Source organism: Eumetopias jubatus, unplaced genomic scaffold (genome assembly GCF_037043125.1).
Source record: "Eumetopias jubatus isolate StellerSeaLion01/CBP00866 unplaced genomic scaffold, mEumJub1_p1.0 scaffold_1, whole genome shotgun sequence".
In the NCBI taxonomy this organism is placed as follows: Eukaryota; Metazoa; Chordata; class Mammalia; order Carnivora; family Otariidae; genus Eumetopias; species Eumetopias jubatus.
The window spans coordinates 216,321,076-216,344,336 of NW_028274807.1; the positions used below are offsets into that span (position 1 = coordinate 216,321,076).

Consider the following 23,261-nt stretch of genomic DNA (forward strand, 5'->3'; position numbering starts at 1 on the left):
TGGGGACAGAGTCTCCGTGTGGGGAGACGGAACGTTCTGGAGACGGAGGGTGGGGTGGCTGCAGGATGGTGTGAGTGTGCTTCACGCCGCGGAGCTGTGCGCTTAGAAGGTGGTAAATTTTATGTTATGTGTACTTACCACTTTTTTTTTAAAGATTCTATTTATTTATTTGAGAGAGAGAGAGAACGAGAGATAGAGAGCACGAGAGGGAAGAGGGTCAGAGGGAGAAGCAGACTCCCCGCTGAGCAGGGAGCCCGATGCGGGACTCGATCCCGGGACTCCAGGATCATGACCTGAGCCGAGGGCAGTCGCTTAACCAACTGAGCCACCCAGGCGCCCTACTTACCACTTTTTAAGAAGGAAAAAAGCCCCAGAGAAGACTGCAGAGACAAGCCCAACCTCCTCAGTTTACAGAAATAAATACAGAATGTCCAGAACCTGGGCTCCTCAGTCCCCGACCAAGTCAGGAGGCACTTCTCTTGCCGGATGGTCTGGCCCAGCAGTACAGACAAATGAAGTCAGGGCCAAGTCGGGGAACCTCAGAGCAGGGGCCCTGGTGCCAAGGCCAGAGGCACATCCCGGGGCAGCCGTGGCCCCCGCTCCCGTGAGCTCACACACCAGCCAGCCACACGAGGACCAGGCAAGACCCTCCAGAGCTCGGGCACCCCTGCATTGCCCACCACCCACCCACTATGGCCAGCAATCGGAAATAAGCCAGAGGGGGCCACAGCATTTAGGAACAAAATTTATTCCAATTTAAAACAGAATTCATTTCAGGAGAAAGATATGAAAAGTCAATTTCCATCAGCTATCTCTGGATTAAGGGGTCAGGGCCCCGACACGGTGAGCGAAGCCCGCCGCCCCCCACCCCTGCCCCAACATGGCAGTCTTGGCCCTGGGAGGTTGGCACAGAGCTAATGGGCCTGTCCCCCAGCACGCACAACAATACATGCATTTCAAATGACAAAAAGTTTAAAAACAGTATTTTATATAATATTCTTCTTTAAAATAGGTTAAGGTTGAAACCGTCTGAAATCAGGACTGTGTAATATACAAGTATAACCAGAGGAGGTCCACTGGCGGCCGGCGCACCTCCCGCACTGCCGCTCGGGGGCGCTGGCACTGGGACGTCTCTGGCGGGGGGGGGGGGGAACCTGACAGTGGGAGGAGGATGGAGCCCCCCCAGGGTGGAAAACGAGAAAAACAAGCCTCACACCATGGGCGAGGGAGGGGCCCGGACCACCCAGGCCCCACCGGCACAGCGCGGTCTCCGACCCTCTAGGGCACACAGCGGTGTCCCCGCCCCCCGGTCCTGGGCCCTCAGGGTTTCAGAAGCGCTGGGCGGGGGTGGCATGGTGCTCCGGCCAGGCTTTGGCTCCAGGGTGCTTGGCACACTGCTCCCTCTGGGAAGAATTAATACTTGGGGTGCCCAGGCTCACAGGCTCAGGTCACCCCCGCCCCCACCGAGGCCCAATCCAGTTCCCTTGCGATCTGGGCCCAAGAGAGGTGCTGGGACATGGCGATGCGCACCCTGCGAGGACCCCGAGTCCCCTGGGCAGGCCCCCCGCCAGCAGCACCATCTGCTCTGGCACTGAGGGTGCAGGCTGGAGGCTATGGCACGCCCCCTCCCATGCAGACACGTGGCACCGTGAGGGCCCGTCCTGCCCCCAGAGAGGGCTGGGCACTAGGAATGTCACCGCCCCACCCTGAAGGGGCTCCCCAGTCGCCACAAGGCCCCTCCAGGCTCTCTCCGCCGACACCAGCAGGCCGGCCCCTGCGTCAGGTGAGCGGAGGGAGCGGGGCCAGGCACAGTGGACGCCAGCGTCGGGGCTGCTGTCCGAGTCGTTTCTACTCTTTGTTGGCGGCCCAGACCAGCAGCGGCCACACAGACCGCGACCGGGCCGTGTCCAGATGCAGCGGGTGGGGCCAAGGCCTGGCAGTTCATTCCCGCTACATTGTGCAAATCAAAACAACCCACAGAAAAACACTGTAGTGCTCAGTCCACATCAGATGAAAACACAACCCCCCCCCCGCTTGTTCCCACCCTCCGAGCCCCTTGGAAGAAGGGGGCCCGGGAAAGGCGGCCCGTGGCTCTGGCTCAGTGCGTGGCCATGGCCGTGGCCAGGCCTGGAAGCCACCCGGGGCCGCAGTGCCAGCAGCCACTGGCCCTCCATGGCTCGGGGCAAAGTGCGCGTCGTGCTGCGTGCTCACCTCCCGGGGCAGGGGGCTCGGGAGCAGAAGTGGGGCATGTGGGACAAGGGCTTGCGCCAGAGGCCGCGCCCGGGAACCGCCGCGGGCGACTCCCCTCTCTGCCTCTCGGGGACAGACCTGAGAATATTCTGAAGAAGTCCCCACTCCACGCTCACTGTTTCCAAGCTGGTTTCAAAACAGAACTAATCAAAAGTGGCTCCCAATCCAGAAGGGCCCTCTCCCAGCTCCCTGGGCACAGTGGGGCGCCCTTGGCCCCTCGGGGGTGTCCGGACAGCAGCCTGTGCGTCCCGGGAGCCAGCTCACTGCCTTCCTTTCCTCACCCGGAAAAAAAAAAAAAAAAAGTTAGGCACTTCCCAGGGCGGGCAGCGGGGGGCGCCACCCACCCCCACTTCTTGGAGTCCAGGACGTCAATAACTTAGGGAGCGAGAGAAAGAGAAGTCATAGTCTGGGGGGGGGAGCCTCGGTGGTGAGGGCCAGGAGCAAGGGGGGCGGGCCGGCGGGTGGCTCTGTCCCCGCTGGGCGCCAGGGGGCCGCCGGCCTGCAGTGGGGGCGCGCGTGCTCACGTGTCTTGTCTCCGCTGGTCTTGTCTCCTTCTTTTCCTTTTTTTCTTTCTTTCTTTTTTTTTTTTTTTTTTAATAGAAAAAAGCGAGCCACGAGTCAAGGCCAGGAAAAGGCTGCCGCGCCGCTGACACAGATGAGAAAGTGCACGGGGGTGTATAGAAAGAAACACATACGTCCCCTGATAGCTGTGAAATAAAAACCCTTTGTTAAAAATAGGAAAACAAAATCAACTCGTCTGTGGGCAGAGCCGGGCGGGCTCGGCGCCCGGAGGAAGGCCCGCCCGACGGCTGTCCCTGTCCCCTGGGGGCGGTGGCGGCGGCCGGGTCAGACCAGGTTGTACTCCTTCAGGTTGAGCTGCAGGATGGTGTCCTTGACGGCCGCGAACACAAAGCGGATGTTCTCCGTGTCGGTGGCGCACGTGAAGTGGGAGTAGATGATCTTGTCGCTGTCGGGGTTCAGGTCCACAAACATCTTCAGGATGAACTCCCGGGCGGCCTGTGCATCCCGCTGTGGCCCTGGGGAGGCGGACATAGAGGCAGGTAAGCGAGGCCAGCCTGCACCCGCCGAGCGCGGACAGACACCCACGGTGCGCCCAGACACCCGCTGGGCTCGGACTGACACCCGTCGGGTGCAGACAGACACCCACAGTGCGCCCAGACACCCACCGGGCGCGGACAGACACCCACGGTGACAAGACACCCACAGTGCGCCCAGACACCTGCCAGGCTCGGACTGACATCTGCCGGACATGGACAGACACCCACGGTGCGCCCAGACACCCGCCATGCTCAGACTGACACCTGCCCTAGGTGCACAGACACCCATGGTGCGCCCAGACAGCTGCCCGGCGCGGACAGTCACCGCCGAGCGCGGACCGGCCTTATGAGGGCACCTGCAGTTTGCGGACAGACACTGATCATGCGCAGACCAGCCATGCACAGACAGACACCTGCTGGGCGCGGACCGGGCACTGGCCAAGCAGGGGCAGCTCCTCCGGCCGCCCCCCGCCTCCACCCGGGGCCCTGGCCCCCCTGTGCGGCCCCTCGGCCTCTCAGCCAGCTGCTGCCCACGTCCGACACCCCCTCCACCCCCCAACTGTGCCAAGCTTCCTGCCCAGCCCCGTTTCACCCCACTGTGCTCCCACCACTTCCCCAACACTGACATCCAAACACGGGCAGGGGCCCACACGCATGTCCTCACGGCCCTATGCGCTCCTGTACACACGTGCACACTTGCCCGGCTACCGTCCCTGCTGTGTGCACATGGCAATCGGGCCACAACCACGTCCCCGAGGCTCTGGGCCAGCCGGGACCGAGCTGCTGGGGAGGGGTGGCCAGGCCCAGAGTGCCCTAGAGTCCTGTGTCCTGAGAGGCAGCTGTGGCTGATGCTCACACAGCAGGGGTGCCGAAAAGGGAGCTGGGAATGGTCTGTGCTCAGTTTTGCCTTCTGTTAGAGCTCAGGCTAACCCGGGGAGGGGAAGAGGGTCCTGGGCCACCCCTCATTCCCAGGGCCTTGCTCCTCCCCACTCAGGCTCTGGACAAGCGGGGGCATGGGAGCAAAGTGTCCCCGTGCATCCCTCCTGCGGCTGTGCACAGACCGTGAGAGATCCCCTCCCCAGGAGGACGCCCCCCCTGGGGACACAAGACCCTTCTGCTCACTGAGGCTCGGGGGGGGGGGGGTGGAGCACGGGAGCTCCCCGGCTCGCACGGACCGTGCCACCGGCCTCCGTCAGGGCCCGTACCCCCAAATCACAGAGACAGCGAGGCCCAGAGAGTGAACGGGCCGTGCTGGAGGCACCTGGCCCTGCCCGCCAGGCTCACGGGGCCCAGAGGGACAGGGGGCCCAGTCCCTGCCCTGGGTGCTCCCCCCACTCCACTGCATCTCCTGGCTCACCGTCGAACTCGGGGAAGTAGTCCACCAGGTGGGAGTGCAGGATCTTATCCTCCAGCAGGTCCTTCTTGTTGAGGAAGAGAATGACCGAGGAGTTCTGGAACCAGGGGTAGGTGATGATGGTCCGGAAGAGGGCTTTGCTCTCCTCCATGCGGTTCTGTGGGAAGGAAAACGTGAGGACGGACGCCACCCCCCCCAACCCCGGGCCACAGGGCAGGGAGAGCGTGGGGAGGGGTGCCTCACCTCATTGTCCGACTCCACCAGCACTTGGTCATATTCACTCAGGGCCACAAGGAACATGATGGACGTCACGTTCTCAAAGCAGTGGATCCACTTTCTCCGCTCTGACCTCTGGCCTCCCACGTCTACCATCCTGCAGGAGACAGGAGCCCCGTGGGGGCTCAGCACCGCGGTCCGCTGTCAAGCCCCTTCCACCAGCACGGCCGGCGTCTGCTAGAGCCCAGGGGGCCCCCGGGAGAACCCCTGCCCCCCACATCCGCTAGAGCCAGGAGAACACGCTGCGTCTGAACACCCGCACCTGATGGAGGAGTCACAGGACTAGGGAGCCCGGGAACCCAGGTGCTCCCGGGGAGGAGGGGGGGGCGGGACAGGCTGCCCCCTGGACCTGAGGTCCCACATCTGGAGACCCACCCCCTCACTTGGGCAACGTGCACGCATGCCCGCCACAGCACTGTCTGTGGGACACGGGAGAACGAGATAACCCGAGGACAGCCATGCGACAGACCCGCCTCAGCGTCGCAAGGGGGTGGCTCACGGAGCGACAGGCTTCCCCTGTTGCCGGGAGCAACAGCAGGTGGCAGTTTCCTGTCCAGCACGAGAAGCACGTGCAACCTAACAGTCCGAACAATGGGCTCCCGGGCAGAAGGGAGCAGCCGGGGGAAGGGAGCAGCAGAGACACCCCGTCACACTGGACTCACGACAGGGGTTTGCCGCTGGCTACCGGTGAATTCCTTCAGTTTTCTCTGATTAGAAAAACAACAGCAGGCAAGCAGAGTGGCCCTCAGGCAGGGGTCCCCGTGGCTGGGCCCTGCCTGGGGGGGTGGAGGCCGCGGGGAGGGGCTGACGTCGGGGCTGTCCCGGGCACGGCCGACAGAGTGGGGCCGCCCAGCGGAGCTTGCACTGAGGAGACTCCAGCAAGCACAGGTGGGTGGTGGACGTGCCAGGGTGACACTGAAGGACAGGAGGGCCCCGTGCAAGGCCACTAGGCCTGTAGCAACAGCTGTGGCCAGTCTGGGGAATGCCACTGCGGTGGACAGGCCCCCGGGCCACAGCCTTTCCAGAGCAGGAGGCTCCCCAGTAAAGTCCCCTGTTTGGGACCAGGCTCATCTCCTCACACACTGGGGCCACCGGGCCATTACTCAATGCTCTCCCCGCTCCAGTCAGGGGCCAGGCCACAAGCTCAGGGCCAGGGTCCCCAGGCTGCCCCCATGGGTGCCCAGCTAAGGAAGGGGTGGGCCGGCAGAGGACCAGCAGCGGCAGAGGGTGGGGGCCCACGAGAGAGCAGAGCGCAGAGCGGGGAGGGGGCACCAGGGAGATGCCGGCCAGTCCAAGCTCGGGGAGGGGAGGGAGGGGGCCAGGCATCCCAGGCAGAGGACCCGGCAGGCACAGGCCATGCCGCGGTCAGGGTGAGGCCAGGACACCCTGCGACGGGGGCTGGGGGGGGGGCAGCACTCGTCCCAAGCCCCAGCCCGTGCTCCGCAGGCTCAGCTCTGAATTCAGAGGTTACAGCCCCATCAAGGATCCAATTAAACAAGAAAGAAAACTCAAACCTTGACCCCTCACCAGGAAAGGAAAACGTGCATCAGACCCGTGCAGGGTGGATGCCTACAGCTTCCGAGACTCCGGGGAACCACACAGGGCTTCTGACAGGGGCCCGGCGGGTGAGAGAGGGTGCAGAGGGCAGGGAGGGGTGAGGGCAGGTGGCCCCCCTGGCGGAGCTCTGGGGGGGGGGTCCCTGTGGCGGGGCGGGTTTTGGGCCAAAGGGCACCTGGAAGCACACCCAAAAGGCTCCTCGGGTGCTCCCCAGAGCAGGCGCTTCGAAGCCACAGGACAGTGGCAAAGTGCCACGGCTGACCACCTCTTTGGGACCCCACCCCAGGAGCGTCAACTCCTCCCCAGCGTGAGCTTGCGCTGGGGGAGCAGAGGGCACCCAGACGGGGCACTGCGGGCAGTGGCGGGCTCACAGCTGGCAGATGGGACCTGCCCCAGCCCGGGCCTTGGGGCTCTGGGTTGAAATGGTGTCCCCCAAAACCTGGGGACGGGACTGACTTGGGAGCAAAGTCCCTGCAGATGTCATCAGTTAAAATGACATCAGAGTGGGGTGGCCCTATCCAATCACCAGTGTTTTCACAGGAAAGGGGATGTCTGGCCACAGACACACGAGCACAGGCCACGTGACCACGGAGGCAGGGATGGGGCGAGGGACGCCGAGGACGGCCAACGACCCCCAGGAGCCGGGAGACACGGGGAACAGACTCCCCCTCACGGCCTCAGAAGGAACCGGCCCTGCCCACACCCCGCTCCTCGGCTTCTGGCCTCCTGAGGGGGGACAGCAAACATGCCTTTGGTTTTCAAACCGCCCATCTGCGGTCATTGGCTGCGGCAGCCCCAGGGGACACACACTTGCCCTTGCCGCTCAGCAGCTCTGGATCCACCATGGCCTCACTGAGTGGCAGGGCCCGTGTCCTCAAAGGACGGCACCTAGTCTACTCCGGCTGCGCCACCTGCCAGGACTGGGCCCCATTCTGCCCACATGCCAGGAGCTACCGTGGGCCCAAGAGCCAGAGTCCGGGAACCACCTGTCACCTGGCTCTGCGTGGGTCCCCGGGGCCACCAGGACCTCTCCAGCGCCCCACAGCATACCCGGCTCTTGCCACAACTCCATACCACCTGCCCCGCTGACACGTGCTGGCATCCTCCCTCGTCCACGGGCCCGTCACAGAGGCCCCCGGAAAGCCCTCCCCTCCAGGCCAGCTCTGGCCAGCTCCATCACGGCCCGTACCACCCCCAGGACACGGCTCACTCTGAGGGCTGGTGACAGTTATTTATGAGCCTATCTCCCACCCCGGGTTGGAAGCCCCCTGAGAGCAAAGACCGGGACCCAGTGAACCCGTCGCTGTCCCCGCAGCAGGTGCCTGGGGGCTGGGATGCGAACAGCCCCCACTGCAGCTCACAGAGCCTGATGCAGCCCCAGCACATGGCCACCCCCAGGGCACAGGTACCTGAAGATGATGTTCTCCAGGTCGAAAGGGTACTCGATGATGCCAGTGGTGGGCACACGGACCCGCAGCACGTCCTGCTGGGTGGGCAGGTAGCCTGAGGTGGCGATGCGGTCCACGTCGGCCAGGTAGCTGCAATACAGCAAGGACAGGGCCGCTCAGGCCAACAGACAAGGGTGGGGGACAGCTCAGCCACCACGGTCCCCCTAAGCAGCCGGAAGGGGCCCGGCACTGTGCCTCACCAGCAGGGGCGGAACAGCCCCGAGTGCTTGGGACAAGGCAGACCTGGGGTCGGGCAGAGGCCTCCCTGCCCCTGCCCTGGCTCTCACGGGACAGGCAGAAGTCAGGCCGGCTCTGGGGGTTTCTCTCACAGGGCTGTCCGAGGACGGCCGCTGCGGCGGGAGAAAGGGGGCTGGCTGGGCGGCCAGGCTGGAAGCTGACTTCTCAAAATGAACTTTCCCGCTTCCGCACAGGTGCAGGCTCACAGAAGAGGCGCCACAAGATGCTCCGACCAGGCCAGGCCGCCTGCAGCGACCATCTCACACCAGCCCGGCCCACCTGTCACGAGCAGCGAGCCCGCGCTCGTCCGCATGCCCGACGGCGCCCCCTGCGGCCTGGCCGGGTCCGCGGGGCGGGCGCCCTACTCACTACTTGGCGGAGTCTGAGAGCTGGTATTCCCGCCTGCGGTCATAGCACTCCTGGATGCCAGGGTCATCCCACAGGGTCTTGATGGCGTGCACGTAACGGTGTTCAAATGTCGTCACCTTCTCCACATCTACCTCGCGGATCAGGAGCGCATTGGCCTGTGGGGCGGGCAGGGACAGCCATGGGCTCGCCGGCGCCCGGGCCCCCGCGGGGCACCTGACCGAGGGGGGACCGCTGCCCCAGCGAAGCACGCGCACGTCAGGAAGGAGCGAGAGTGAGCCGCGGTGGCCGTCCCTCAGTGGGAGGTCCCCAAGGCAGAGCCCGAGAGCAAGGCAGCTCCTGGGGCTGGGCCTGCGCAGCTGCGGTGCGCCCCAGCGCTGGGGTGCAGCTCTGGGGAGCAGCAGGCAGGACTGGAAGCAACCACATGCACAAACAAGCAGACTCTTTAAAAAGTGACCGAGGGCCAGACCCAAAAGAGAACAAACAGAGCAATGAACACACACCACCATCAGCAGCTCCCCTGTCCCCGTTTCACAGATGAGGCAACAGGAGTCACCTCAGAAGTCTGTTTGGCCTGCACCCCGTTCCTGGCACGCAGCTCCTCAAACCCCAGCAATCTCTGAGGGGAGAGTGGACTGGGGGCGGGGCGCTGGCCAGAGGAACCACTCGGGGCACATGACTCAGGAGACCCCACTTCTCCACGTGCCTGTCGTCCTCAGGGTGGTTGAGCCACACAACCGGCCACCAGCAGAGGGTCTGGGAAGGACACACCTGGGCAGAAGCCAAAATGGGGAACGAGGGAACCCTAGCCCATGCTCTGAAAGCCAGTGGGCCCCTCCTGGGCTGGAGAGCTGCCCCATACTGCCCACCCCCCCAACTGTGGCCCCCAGCCCTCACCTGCCCCGTAGTCTGGACCTATGGAAGAAGACACCAGCCCCGGAAACCCCCCCTGACTGTCAATGTGTGATGATCAGGGATCAGGGATCCACTTCTATAAAAGCCCAGAGAACAGCGTTTTCAGCTTTGTGGCCCCCATCGCTGCCACTGCAGCAAAAGCCATCAAGGACGATACATAAACAAGTAGGCATCACGTGAACCGATAAAACTGTATTTACAAGAACACAACAGAGGTAGGCCACCGCTGTTCTAGATGCAGATGGACATCTATGGTCCAAACACCAGACCAGCTGGACTGTATGGTCTGGATGCTGGAGAGGGTCTCAGCTGAGCAGATCATACAACCCAGACCCAGAGGGCAAGAGGCTCCGGCAGGCCCCCCAACCCCACACCAGGCCCTGCTGCGGGTCCCCGATCAGCTATGCACCGGGATACAGGGAGGAAGGTGCCAGCTGGAGATGTATCAGCAACCTGGTTGACTGACCTTCTTAAGCCTCAAAGCAATGGATTCACTTAAACCGCTACTGCATAAATATGGACTCCCGTGCCTCATGTCAGCCCAGGGCAAACTTCCGGGGTTGAATGAGAAACCCCCAAAAACAGATCTACAAAAGCAAAGCCAAGGGAGGCCACCAGTGAAAGCCCACTGGTGCATGACTGGGGGGAATGTTGCGGCGAGAGCGGGCCAGCAGCTCCTACCGAGGGCAAACCCCGAGCTGCCGTGTGAACCCCTGTGTCCCGGAAACATGGCCCGGGGAAGTGACAACAGGTGTGCACACAGAAACCTGCATGTGAAAGTCAGCCCAGCAGGCGTCAAGGAGACAAACTGCAAAAACCCAAGCGTCCATCAGCGGGGGAGCGGACACACACTGCGTGTCCCCCCGCACACGGGAGCGTCACTCGGCCATCAGGTGGTGAACAGACAAACACGTGACAATGGCCGCGAGCAGGAACGAGGCGCCCACACGTGCAGCCCCGGGGGCGGACCCCGAGCCCCCGACGCTCAGGGAGGGAACCAGACACACAGGCCACATGGGGTGTGAGTCCACGTGGGTGACACGTCCGGAACAGGCTCATCCACGACGGGAAGGGGGCTCGCGGGGGCCCAGGGGCTGGAGGAGGGGAGAGTGACAGCTGACGGGGACGGGGTTGTTTTTCAAGTGATGAAATGTTCCCAAACTAGACAGTGGTGGTGGCTGCTCAGCTGTGTGTGTTAGAAAGCTGTGAATTACACACTTTAAGGAGAGACCTGCCCCGTGAGTGACTTTGGTCTCAATAAGCCATTACTCAAGAAAAAGGAAGGGAAGTGCCCCCCCGCCCCCCGGGATCACCCACACCGGCAGACACAGTGTGTGAGGGGCCAGGAGCTGGAGCTCACACTACCCACCCCTGGGCCGGCTTCCCTGCTGTCGGAGGGGGCACTGAGGGCTACCCGACAGGAGGGCTGAGGCTTGGCCAGACGTGCCTGCTGCAGGCGCTCCGAGAAGGCAGGTCCTGGCAGGGAGGGAAGCCAGGCACCATGCTGTGCCCCGGGCGGCCCCTCTCCGACGGCACCCCAGGCCTCACCTTGTTCTGCTCATACTTGTACAGGATCTTTAGGGTCTCCATGGCGCGGATCATGGCCTGCATGGCAGTGAAGATGTTCTGGTACACGAGCTTGGTGAAGCCCCGCTTGTCTTCCTCCGAGTAGCCCGCCCCGTGGATGATCCGCATCTGCTTGATGAACGTGCTCTTTCCGCTCTCGCCCGTGCCTGCAAAAGCAGGCGCGTGAGAACAAGTCCGGAGCCAGGGCCTGCAGCCCCACCCCGCAGAGAAGGGTCGCTGGGGGGTCAGAGCTCTAGAACTCAGCCCTCTGAGGGGCTGTGGGACAGGCTTGGCCAGCAGGCAGCCACTCTGCGAGGGGGGTCCCCCATTTTGGCTTGGTCATGCTCCCAAGCATACTACCCTTCTACACAATGGGAAGGTGAAGCTCAGCGGGGGCGGGGGGGGGATCTGGCACCAAGGTACCAAGCAGGCTGGTACCCCAAGAGTCCCGCCTAGTCAGACAGCAGGTGACTGGCCTCAGCACACACTCAGTACCTCAGAGGCTGCGGTGAGGCACAGAGCCGTGTGTCTCCGCCAGGCATCGCTGCCTCCTCGACCAGTCAGGCTGACCAGCTACTGCCCCTCTGGGCCATACTCGGCACGCCCCACACGCGATGCCAGCCCCTTAAGGACCTGCCCACGCCCGCCGTGGACAGCAAGTCCAACTGGACAACGTCTCTGTGGACCCCCAACCACGTTCCTCTTCCAGGAGCCCCACCAGAGTCAACCTTACTTGGGGGCAAAAGTTTAGTGTCTGCACGGAAGTATCTGCCCCCTCAGGACAGAACCTACCCCCACCACGGTCCTCAAAAGCTCCCTCCCAGCTGGCGGTGAGCTCATAAACCCACCCAGCATCACGCCGCCTGCTGCGCACTCCGAGCTCACCTACAGCGACCACAGCACCTGAACGAGTCCAGGCCTCGCAGCCCACACCCACGCAGAGGGCCCCCCACCAGCTCCCCACCAGCCCGGGCATCCGCTCTCTTCACCCCAGCCCACTGCCCTGGCGCACACAACACCAGATCGTCCCGTCTCCCTTCCCCTCTGCAGGCGTGAGGGGATGCGGGGCTCACCAGGCAGCACGCTGACCCCTCAGCCTCGAGGGATCAGAAGGATCGGCAAGTCAGCGGGAAGGCCATCTGGAAAGGGGCCACCTGGCCACTGAGCCCTCATGCCAGCCCCGCTCTGCACCCGCTCTGCACCCGCTCCAGCCCCGATCCAGCCCCATGCAGCCCAGGGTCCCCTCCTGCGTCGGCCTCTCCCCACCCCGGTCCAGGGGCCAAGCGGCAAGCCTGTCTCCTCAGCTGGCTCACCCCACACTCAGGCACAGCAACAGTGGGTTCTTTATACCCACAAACCTCGGCCGCACCCCCTTCAATGTGTGCAGACGGACCCCTCCTGCAGTGAGCGCAGGCCAACTCAGCGACCACTGGCAGAGCAGGACAGACGGTGGGGGTCACTTCCGAGACTAGGTCACAAGAGGTACGGCAGCTCGCTCCACACCATCTGGCCCCACTGGCGGAGGGGGTAGGGGGGCGGCCACCAGGCTGCGAGGATGCTAGACCAGCGCTGGGGAGAGGCGCCGAGCCGCCCGCCGGCTGACACGTGCTCTGCAGCCTCATGAGGGACCCGGAGCCTGGACCGCCTGGACTCCTGGCCCTCGGAGACTGAGTGTCTGCTGGGTGAGGCTAAGCTGTGGGGTGATGTGATTACACAGCAAGAGAGAACTTGCGCCGTCTAAGAGCACGTCGCCTCCAACGACTGCCGATACCCCTAACTCACAGGCTGAAGCCCCAGAGCCTCCTCCCGGGGGCTCAGAAACCCCCAAACTCACCCCACCTGCCGCTCTAGGCCTACTTCCACCCCTCTGCCTCTGAGTCGGCCCGCGTCTGCCCACGTCCACGCACTGGCCTGAGCGGGGCTCCCCGTGCGGAAGCCACTGGCTCACACACCTGTGACGCGCCCCACGGGCAGGCAGCCCTCCCTGCCCCCGGAGCCTTCCCCCCCAGCTGAGGGGGAAGCCTCTCTGCCAGCGTCTGCTGCCGGCCTCCTCCACGGACCGGGGCCTCCGCGACAGACTGGTTCTGTGGGCCCCACGTGTCCACCCTGTCCTGCAGCCTGGAGGCCCTCGGCCCGCATCCGAGTAACTGACTACACTCGGGGACACCCGAGTCACAAACCCCGACATCACAAAGCAGGGGTTTGGGCTGCAATGCCCGTGCCGTTCTGGTACTTTTACCAACTACCTCAGATCCTTCCCAGAATAAATAAAATGACTCCGGGTCCATCATCAAGGAAGGTAATTACCTTCACGCCATCCCCCGTCCGTCCTACTTCAAACAACTCACCTCTGCTATAAAAGCGACACGAGGCCACCTGCTCACTCCAACCAACACCCCCCCGAGAGTTCCAGGGGCAGGAGGGAGTGGAAGGGGTGTGCCCACGATGTCACGTACCCCCAGAGGGATCCACACTGCTCCCTTACCACATGCTGCAGGGAGGGGGCACGCACGCCAGGAATGCGATTTCTACTGTGGTTTCCTCTTGACCCGGGTCTGTCCCCCTTGGCGCTGCTGACACCAGGCACAGTTATTCTTTGGGGGAGGGGGGACGTCCCGGGCACTGTGGGGGGTGAGCAGCGTCCCCAGCGCCACCCCAGGATGCCAGGAGCACCCCCAGTGTGACAACCCCAGACATCTCCAGACACCATCCATGGTCCTCTGGGAGGCAGAATGGCCCTGAGTGAGAACCCCTAGTTTTGACAAAACGCTATTACAGGAAGGAAAGTGCCCTGCTGGTCCGTTTGGAAGGGTTCCTCCCAGGCCACAGCTGAACAGCGCACACACGAAAGCCAAATCTTGAGATGCAGCCCTACAGGTCAGCCTGAGGGGGAGACGGGGCAGGCTCCATGCTGAAGCCCCCCGACGCCACCCCAATGTGGTGCCCGCCATGGGAAAGGCAGGCCACGCTCTCACCCAGGGTGTGGGGGCGACCCAGGGAGGAGAGTCTGTGCACGCCAGGGGAGAAAGGGCCCCGCCTCACACCCGCTTTGTACAAAGGAACTCGAGGGGCACCTGGGGGTGCAGTCGGTTAAGCTTGCCTCTTGGTTTCGCCTCAGGTTGTGATCTCAGGGTCGAGGGATCGAGCCCCGCATCGGACTCTGAGCTCAGCGTGGAGTCAGCTTGGGAGTCTCTGTCTCTCCCTCCGTCTGCCCCTCCCTCTCATGTGCGTGAGCGTGCGTGCACACTCTCAAATAAATCTTATAAAATAAAATTAAAAATGAAGGCAAAAGAGAGAACCAGCCCCCACTGCAGCTCTCCAGAGACGATGCAGACATGCTGAGGGGGGTCACTCACACACGTGCATGCACTCACACATGTGAACACACACGTGCGCGAGCGTGCGCACACACGCACACACACACACACACACACACGAGCAACTTTGTCAACCAGCATGACACCCTGCTGTGAGCCCCAGGAGGGGACGGGAGGTGTAGGGGGGCATGTCTGTGAAGGGGCCCTCGATGCCGAGCCAGAGAGCAGCCTCACATTTAGCAAGAAGCCGGGCCAAGGGAGAACAGGGGGTGTCCAGGGCACTGCCCTAAAACTGAAGCCTGAATTGCGGGATCAGCCCCTGGAGATGTCAGGGGGTCCTGGACAAGGGGTGTGGCCGAGGTCACATGGGTCTCTACCAAGCCCTGCTGGCAAGTCTGCTAATGCCCCCCCGCGGCAGAGTAGCCACAGCAAAGACCACGGCCGTGGTCAAGCTCCAGAAAATCCAAAACGCACAGAAACAAGGCACGACGGTGTGAAGTGCTGGACGTGCTAAGTGACCTGATGAGGCAATCATTTCATGGCACATTCATGCACCGAATCATCAGGTCGTACCCCGTATGCTTACGCGATGTTAATGTCAATCAAACGTCAATAAAGCCGAGGGGAAGAAGGAAGCCAGAGGGAACACCAGGCACACTGGGAAACGGGGCGATCAGTGACCCTGCCCGGGGCAGCCACCACCTTGCCAGGAAGGACAGAGAGGGAGGGTGTGGAGGGGGCGGGTGCAGGGAGGGAGCGGACACCCTCGGAGGAAAGAGGCGCATGTCTCGTGTCGTGTAAGCCCCGGGCTGCCGTCCAGTGAGCAGGGAGCCCGTGAGGCCAGGTGTGGCGGTACAGCGGGCAGGCGCCAGCACGGCCCTCTGCCCTGGCACGGGCCAGGCCCACTGCCCATGAGGCGCCGGGCCACCACAGCGTCCGAGAGGGAGGGAGGGGGACAAGGCTCAGTGCAAGGCTGAGCTGGCCAGAGCAACCCAGGTTAGTTTTCCAGATGCCCTGTTTCCTGGGCCAACTGAGCCACAGCCACATCTGTCCCCTGGGAGCTGGGACTCGGGCCTCTGACAGGATCCCTGGCCCCGGGAACTGCCATGCACCTGACCCAATGTCCACCTGCCTAGAAGTGTCTTGGGGGCAAGGCCTGCCTGGACCTCATGGCTGGGCCCCTCTGCAACCAGCCACTGACCCGGCCCCTGTGCCCTGGCCGATGCCCCGGTGCCCGGTCAGCCCAGCATGCCCCGCCTCCCATGGGGCTCTCCTGCCAACCCGCGCGGGGCCTTGGCCCTCAGTCTCCAGCCTCCGACCCAACCTGCCCAACCTTAGTCACACTCCCCCTCAAAGAGATCTGGTCACACGTGCCCTTCTGGCTCAAAAGCAGGGAAAAAAGCAAGGCCCCGCCTCAAGCCCAAGTGTGTGACACTCCCAAGACTGAGCCTTGCTCTATGCACACAAGCCACCGAAAGCACCCCACCTTGCCCCCAGCCATGCTGGGGCAGCTGCCCGGGACCCAGGAGCTCCCAAGTCGCTCGCTGCAGTGAACACCAACGTCCACTCCAGCACTCATGCGTGACTTTCAGAGCAGCGTTCCCGGAGCCCCTGAGAAGTGGCATTGGCCCAGATGTCCTTCAGGTCGAGGCAGATGGCCACAACAATGGCCCAGCCGTACTGCAGAGCGCTACTCAGCACTGAAAAGGATCCCCCGTGGACACGTGGACAGCCGGATGGGGCCCGGGGGACTCTGCCACGTGGGAGAACGCACTCATGTCACACACGGTGCGGCACCACTGACGCGATGGCATGGAGGACACACTGCTGGGCGCCAGGGGCGGGGGGGCGTGGAGAGAAGGGTGACAGGGGGGTCCCTGCGGTAGGGGGGCTCAAGCACCGGGACAAGCGATGAAATCGCAGCACCTCCCCAGAAGGAACCGTGCAGCTCCAGGTCCCAGCTGTGGGCTCCCTGGTCCGCCTGCTGCTGGTCATTTCCAAGAGACATCCACGGGGCCCTGTGCCACCATGAAATGTAAGCTATCCCAGCACGCCTGCCCAGCACAACTGGTGCTTTGCATAGACACTCAATTTCAGGGCTTCCAAGAAGTGCCCCCAGCACCCCTGATGCCCCACCCATTCTTTCCCCAGAGGACGCCACCCCAGTCACCCCTCTGTGAGGTCTGCTCTTCCCCATGTGTCTGCACACTGGGCTGGGGCTCTGCTCACAGCCCCCTGCCCCTGGCCCCTAGCACAGGCCAGCTCACGGAAAGTACGGCACAAGTGTTTTATGAATGAAGAGAACGAGCTTGGCCCCAAACCAACGTACTGGCTCCGTCAAGCATCCCCCATGGGTCCTCTGCATCCCTGTGTTGGGCAGGGGACTCGATGGGTCGTTACTCCAAGAACAGGGGGCCTGGAGGGTACAGCCCAGCCTGGCACCTGCCCCGCAGGGTCAGATGGGGCATGGCATGGGCTGGGAGCCTGTGGACACCCTCTGGGCGTGCGCTGACACGTCACCCTCTGGAGGGCCAAGTCTGACCTATGCCCAGCAGAGACTAGCTGAAGAAGAGGAAGAGCGGGAAGAGAACCCGCTGTCCCACCCTCCTCGGGGCCTGAGATCTAGGAGGGGGGGCCGGGGAGAAGGAAGCCTGAGCCCCAGACCCAGGTGGGCAGGGAAGGGACTCCAGACTCCAAGGGCCGAGGCCTCCAGGGCAGGAAGGATGAGGCTTGTCTCATCTCCCTGAGACTCAAGGTAGGCCACTTTATCCTGGACCCCAGGGGCAGGCAGCCAGGTGGCCCATGACTGTGGGGTGTGGGCAGTGAAGCCAGGAGCCGCCAGGACCACGGGAGGCCGATAGGAGCACCCCCCCACCGGGGGACCTGGGACTCCCAGAAACCCAACAGGGACCTCGAGCCGTGTGGACAGGTCCGAGATCACAGATGGGACACTGTCCTCCACCCACGGGGACAGAGAACATGGAAAACCCTAGAGCAGCTGAGGATGGTGGTTATATGCCCCTACTCACTCACTCACTGGGTGACACAACTGTCAGGGCACGCTGCCTCTGGGGAGGTGCGGGAACACAGACACAGAGAGGGTCAGTGGCTCCGCTGAGGTCACACAGCCAGCAACCTCAAAGACGGGGGCCACCTGGCCTCGGTGCTCGGGTGCAGCGTCAGCGGCAGGGCCTCCGGAGGGAGCAAAGGCCGCCAGGGGGAACCTGCCCGGAGAGGGGAGGGCAGTTGGCCACCCTGGCCGAATCGGCCAGGGCCCCTGCGATGCAGACACTAGCCGCCCCTCAGCTGGGCCATGACGCCTACTGTACCCTGAGGCCCAAAGGTGGGGCTGGCTGTCCCTGCTGCTTTCGATGAGTGTCCTCCATTCAACACGTGTCCTCTGAGCCCCCACTTTTGTAGCCCTTCCTGGGGCACCCCGACAGTCAGGACACTGTGAGCCCACAGTCCTGCCCAGACCCCCATCCAACCAGCTGGGGGCTGAGGACAGAGCTCCTTCACGGAGGCACAGATGAGGGGACAGAGGGCAGAGGCGGAGAGAACCTCTGGAGCCCCACCTGCCTCCCGCCGACGCCCCTGCCCCAAAGGCCTCAGGAAGCAGCGTGACCGCGGCCCCCAGGCACGCCGGCCAAGAGCACCTCCTGCTGGGTCCCGCCGGAGGGGTTTACGCGGTGCACACCGCGCCACCCCGCCGCGAGCAGTCAGAAACGGCAACGAGGAAAGGCATCGAGACTCCCTCCTTTCTGAGGACCAAGCTCAAGACAGGAGGCCCTGCTCAGGAGCAGAGGGGACCGCCGACCAGGGCGGACAGTGTGGTCGGACGCAGACAATCCCGGTGGCGCCCCCCGCCCCGTCTGACCCTCACAATCATCCCAGAAGGTCACCGTGATTATCTCCACGTCACGGGAGTCAGACGGGAACAGACGTCCCACTCCAGCACGTTCTGGCTCGGTGCTGGTGGGGACGTGCACCTCCCAGGGCTGTCGCAGTGGCTTTCACAGGGACCGTCACCAGCAGTGACGGGACAAAACAGCTCCCTCTGCCTGCCGAGCGCCCGCCGTATCGCAGGCCTCCGCGGCATCATCACACTGAACCCTATGACTGTGCCTCGGGCCCAGGGCGCCAGCCCACAGGATGGACGAGGAAGCGAGCACGGGAGACACGGCCTCGCCCCAGAGCAGGGGGAGCCCTCAAATCCAGCCCCCCACGCCCACTTGCAGGAGGGCCTCACGAGGAAGGCCACTGTGAGCTCTGTCCCCTGGAGTCCCTGTCTGCTCACATTAGAGCAGAGCGCCACATGCCAGGTGGCAACAGGCGCGCCCGAGCAGGGAGCAGTGTGTCCAGACGGGCTGTGAGCACCAGAAGCTGGGGCGGCGGTGATGCCAAGTCACTCCCACCCCACTTCCCTGGGGGGTCTGAATTCGATTAAAGCAAATTGGAGTCACTCAGCAAACATTTCTGAGGCCAACGGCTCTGCCCTGTGGGCCAGGGTGGCGGCAACCCGAAGGTGGGGGGCAGTGGCGGGAACGAGCAGGAGCCCGCACAGCAGCTGAGTGGCCTCAACGTGGGGCCACGATGACGACCGGCCAGATGCCCTCCAGAGGACAGATACGGTGGCCCCCAGGATGACAGAGAGGCCCAGGAGCACAGGAACTATAAACACCTGTGAGTGGTCGCACAAACTCCCCAAACCAGCAAGCCCGAGGCCCGCATCCAGGCCCGGATCCCGGGTCTGTGAGCAGCCCGAGTCCCGCCCCCAGACCAGCCTGCATGCAGCGCCTCCCGGGCCGTGGCACGCCGCTCACCTCCCCAGCTGGCAGGGGCCTCGGTTAACAGGCCACTGCAGCCGACAGGGCACCAGGGATGGGACCGCTCCTCCCGACGGATGCCTGACTGCTGTCCAGTTCCGGCCACCCCGCCCACCCGGGGCTGAACTTTGCACCCAGCGCCATCTGGGACAGAGAGGGACAAACACACCCCCCCAGCCCTCCTCCCCAAGGTCTCCTGGAAGCTCCTGCCTGGCTTCGCTGCACGCCGCTCCAAACACCCAGGGGCCACCAGCAGCGATGCCGGTGGCCATGCTCCTGGGGCTGCACGGGGCAGGGCTCCACCGCAAAAATACGAAAGTGAAACCTTCTGTGGTTAAATATCTGAGACGGAACACTTCCTCACGTCCCACCGCAGCGACCGGCCCACCAGCAGTCCAGTCCAGGGCACGCAGGGAGGGAGCAGAGCCGGGGAGTACTGTGATCATCTGTGTCAATGCAAGTTCAGAGTCTGGCGCTGGCCCCAGTGACCCCCAGTGACCTGTGACCCCAGCGGCGGGACACACATGGCCGCTGGTGGCCGAGCTCAGAGGGCCCCACGCTAGCTGACCTCTATCAGGCCCGATGGCAAGGCGGAGAGAGAGCCGTGAGCAGGCACTGGCGTCGTCTGGGTACATGCAGGGAAACTGAGGGAAGAGGGCGGTCTCAGAGCAATCCCACGGCACTTCCAGGCACTATGCCCAAAGAGAGTGGACCGTCTGGGGAAAAGAAACCTAATTTAAATTTAAGGGGCCTAAGGCACATCCTGGGGCAGGTCACGGTCCTAACACAGCTCAGGGGCCCTCCAGGGGTGCACGAGAGGCTCCCCGAGGGTGCTTCCCGCTCTCCCAGGCGTTAGGGGATGCAGCCTGACCACTCTGCCTGGAGCCAGTGACCACACTCCACTCTGCGCCTCAAAGCACTGGGAGGCGCGCCCTTCCCACTAGAGCCACCACACCCCATGCCAGATTCCGGGCCTTTTCACTGCCCTTTGGGGGCCGGCACAGCCGACAGGAAGCCTGTGGAACTGACCGCCCTGCTTTATTTAGAAATCCCAGAGACGCGCCGGCTCAGCCGGGCCAGCGTGCTGCACCTCCAGTAACCAACGTTCCCATGGAAGACCTCAATCTTCAAACAGGAAACCTGCCCTAAGGAACAGACAAGGGGCCTCCTCAGTGGTTTTCTACCAAGTGACAGAAACACGACAGCAAAGGACTTGTACAGGAGAGGTCACGGGAGGCAGAAGCCAGCTGGGCCGGCCTGGGACCCCCACCCCAAGAGCTCCTAACTGGGTTTGCAGCATCCCTCCCCACCCCCGACCTCAGGGTTCTCTTCCCTAAAATGGGAGAATGGTAGTGAGTTCTCAGGACTGTGCACTCACTGCACAGCCATGCCCCCTACTCCCGTTCCCAACCAGACAACATGCTAATAAGAACTCGGCCTGGAACAACAGCACCTTACAGAGCTGAATGCCTGCCTTCTACACGTTCATACTCACAGTACACACTGCACGCACACACACACACATACACGGCTTTGCACGCGCACACAAAAGTACCCACTTCGTAAGCATCCACGAAACATCCACTGACTATACCCCGGTTCTACGAGGCGCATTTGATACCGTGCACTACCACGGGGCACTGGGGGGAGGGGGGCACGGCAGGCAGTATCTGGGGGAGTCTGTGGCTGTCAGGACTGGGGGTGCTCCTGGCATCTAGTGGGTCGGGCCAGGGATGCTGCTCAGCCCCCACCCCAGCATTGACAGCTGTCTTCCTCCTGCCACAGACCTCCACTTTGGACCTGCAAGCTCACTTCTTCCTCATTTTTCCATCTGCCCCCCGATACCTAGAACCTACCAACCCCCTGAAACGGATGCATGATTCCCCATAGTGCAGGCTGGCAGGGGGAGGGCTGGGTGCCTCTCTAGGGTCACAGGGCGGCGGCAGTGTGGGACCGTAGACAGATACTCCTGCTGCCGACATCCCAGCCCACAGACGGGCACGAGACACTTTGGGCAGGTGGCCATGCTGGGTCTCCCAATCCAGGGAGACAGGCAGACACACACCAAGGCTGCAGAAGCGTGAGCTGCAGACCTGCCTCCCTGAACCCCAGCTCAATCCAAACCTTGGGTGCTCAGGACAGGTGGCAGGGGCATCTGGAGGGTCACGCAGCCCCTAGGCAAAGGCTGTCAGGCAATATCATTAACACGCCAGTAACTTCTAAAGTCCCTGTCCCATAATCAAGTCTGTGTCACACTGCAAAACCAGCCAGTGCCACGCTGTCCCCCCAGAGGCCCCCCAGAACCCACTGCAAGTCTCCTCCAAACTTGAAGGTTACTCTCTGCCTGTCTTTTCTGCAAAGTTGGCCTGTTATATAGTCTTTAAGTAAAATGAAACACGTCTGTAAAAAAACAAAACAAAACAGGGAAGGTACTTCATCAAATGGAGGGCCCAGCAGGGCCACTGCAGGCAGGAGAAGCAATGCATTCCCGCCAAGGCCTGTGGCCTCCCACAGGGCCACCAACCCGGCGCATTCACCTGCAAGCTCCGCTCCTCTGAACCCTCCACCACCCTTCCAGCGCGCCCCTCTGTGACAGCGCCCCCTCCCACCTGGAGCCCATCCAAGCTACCTCCGAGGGCGGGTAAGCATTTCCAACCTTCCCTGCAGTGCAGGAATGAAGCCGAGCTCAGGAGAAGGGCAGGGCAAGGGTTTCTGTTTTGTAAGCGACCTTCCTGTCTTTGGCAGTGGAGTCCTTCAACAACCCTCCTCTGAGCGACAGCACTTTGCCAACAGCTGGGCCGACGTGCTCCCTACAACAGGTGTGCCCTGGGGAGATGGAGACCGGGACCCTGGCGACTGCGACAGGAATTTTCTCCAGGAGGGAGAGGACCTGGGAGAGCGGCTCCCACCGAGACTAAAGGAAACGGTTTGGGGAAGGGTGGTGAGCTGGCCGGCTCTGAGGACCAGCAGAGGCTCCTGCGGGGGACCCCCCCCCCGCCCTGGCCTCCGCCTAAAACAGGAGCCCCAAGGGAAGGAAAGGCTGTCTTCTCCCGCAAGGGGTGTACCCCATTCAGGAGGGAAACGGTTTTCCCGCAGAGGGAATGGGGTGCTAGAGGGGGACAGACCCTGCGGGCGCAGGAACAGAGCTCCACCTGCTGGGGGGAACCAAGACAAGATCCTGGGAGGTGAGAGGCACAGCTTGCGGACTGCAGCCCAGCGGTCTGGCCCTGAACAGATGCTGGGGCAGCGAGGAGGTACAGCCAGTAGGGCAGGGACAAAGGGCCAGCCCTGGGTGGGCAAGGGGCTCGCTGGCTGAGAAGTGGCACAGGGCCGACCCTCGAGGGTTCTGGGGCGCCCCCCCACCCCGGACAGCAGAGGCAGGGCCTGCCCCTGAAGAAGCCGGGAGCCTGATCTGGACAGGCGAGGCAGGGCTGACCCCGCAAGGGCCTGGACACCTGATGTGCACAGCAGAAGCAGGGGCTGGCCCTGGGGGGGCTCCGGAAGCCCCACATGGGCAGCGCAGGCACGGCTGACGCTGGAGGAACCTCGGGCCGGATCTGGACCTCACAGTCAGGGCTGACACCGCCCCCCACACACACGCCCAGGGGCCAGGGCTGGCGGTGGCCAGCACAGGCGGGGGCCGGCCCCGCAGCAGCCTGGGGCGTGCTGCGGACACAGCACGGGCGGGGAGCGGCACGGGCCGCGGGCAGCACGGCAGGCTCGGCCCCACCCGGCCCGCGCCGACACCCGCGGCTGGCCCGCGGGACCCCGGCAGGCCCGGCCCCACTCACCGAGCAGCAGCAGCTTCAGCTCGCGCCGGGCGTCGCGCTTGTCCCGCCGCAGCTGCTTCTCGATCTCGGCGTTGATCCGCTTGGACTCCTTCACCTCATCGCTGAGGCAGCACGCCATCATGGACTCCAGAGTCATCGTCCCGGCCCCGGCAGCCCGCCGGCCGCCCCCGCCGCCGCCGCCGCCCCCCGGCCCGGCCCTGGCCCGGAGCCGCCCCGGCCGCGCCCGCCTGGCCCTCGGCGTTCGGCCCCCGGGCCGGCCGGTCCACCTCGGCCACCTGCGAGCGCCGGTCCCCGCGTGGC

At 63.6% G+C, this 23,261-nt stretch overlaps 1 protein-coding gene across 1 annotated transcript; it reads right to left on the reverse strand.

The window, feature by feature from the left end:
- Positions 1-732: 732 nt before the first annotated feature.
- GNA11 (G protein subunit alpha 11) lies at positions 733-23,261 on the reverse strand. Its single transcript, XM_028126374.2, has 7 exons — positions 22,962-23,261; positions 11,010-11,194; positions 8,550-8,704; positions 7,905-8,033; positions 4,906-5,035; positions 4,666-4,819; positions 733-3,287 (listed from the first exon to the last, which is right to left on the reverse strand). Exons 1-7 carry the CDS (start codon positions 23,095-23,097, stop codon positions 3,097-3,099), a joined length of 1,080 nt encoding a protein of 359 aa, XP_027982175.1. The 5' UTR covers positions 23,098-23,261; the 3' UTR covers positions 733-3,096.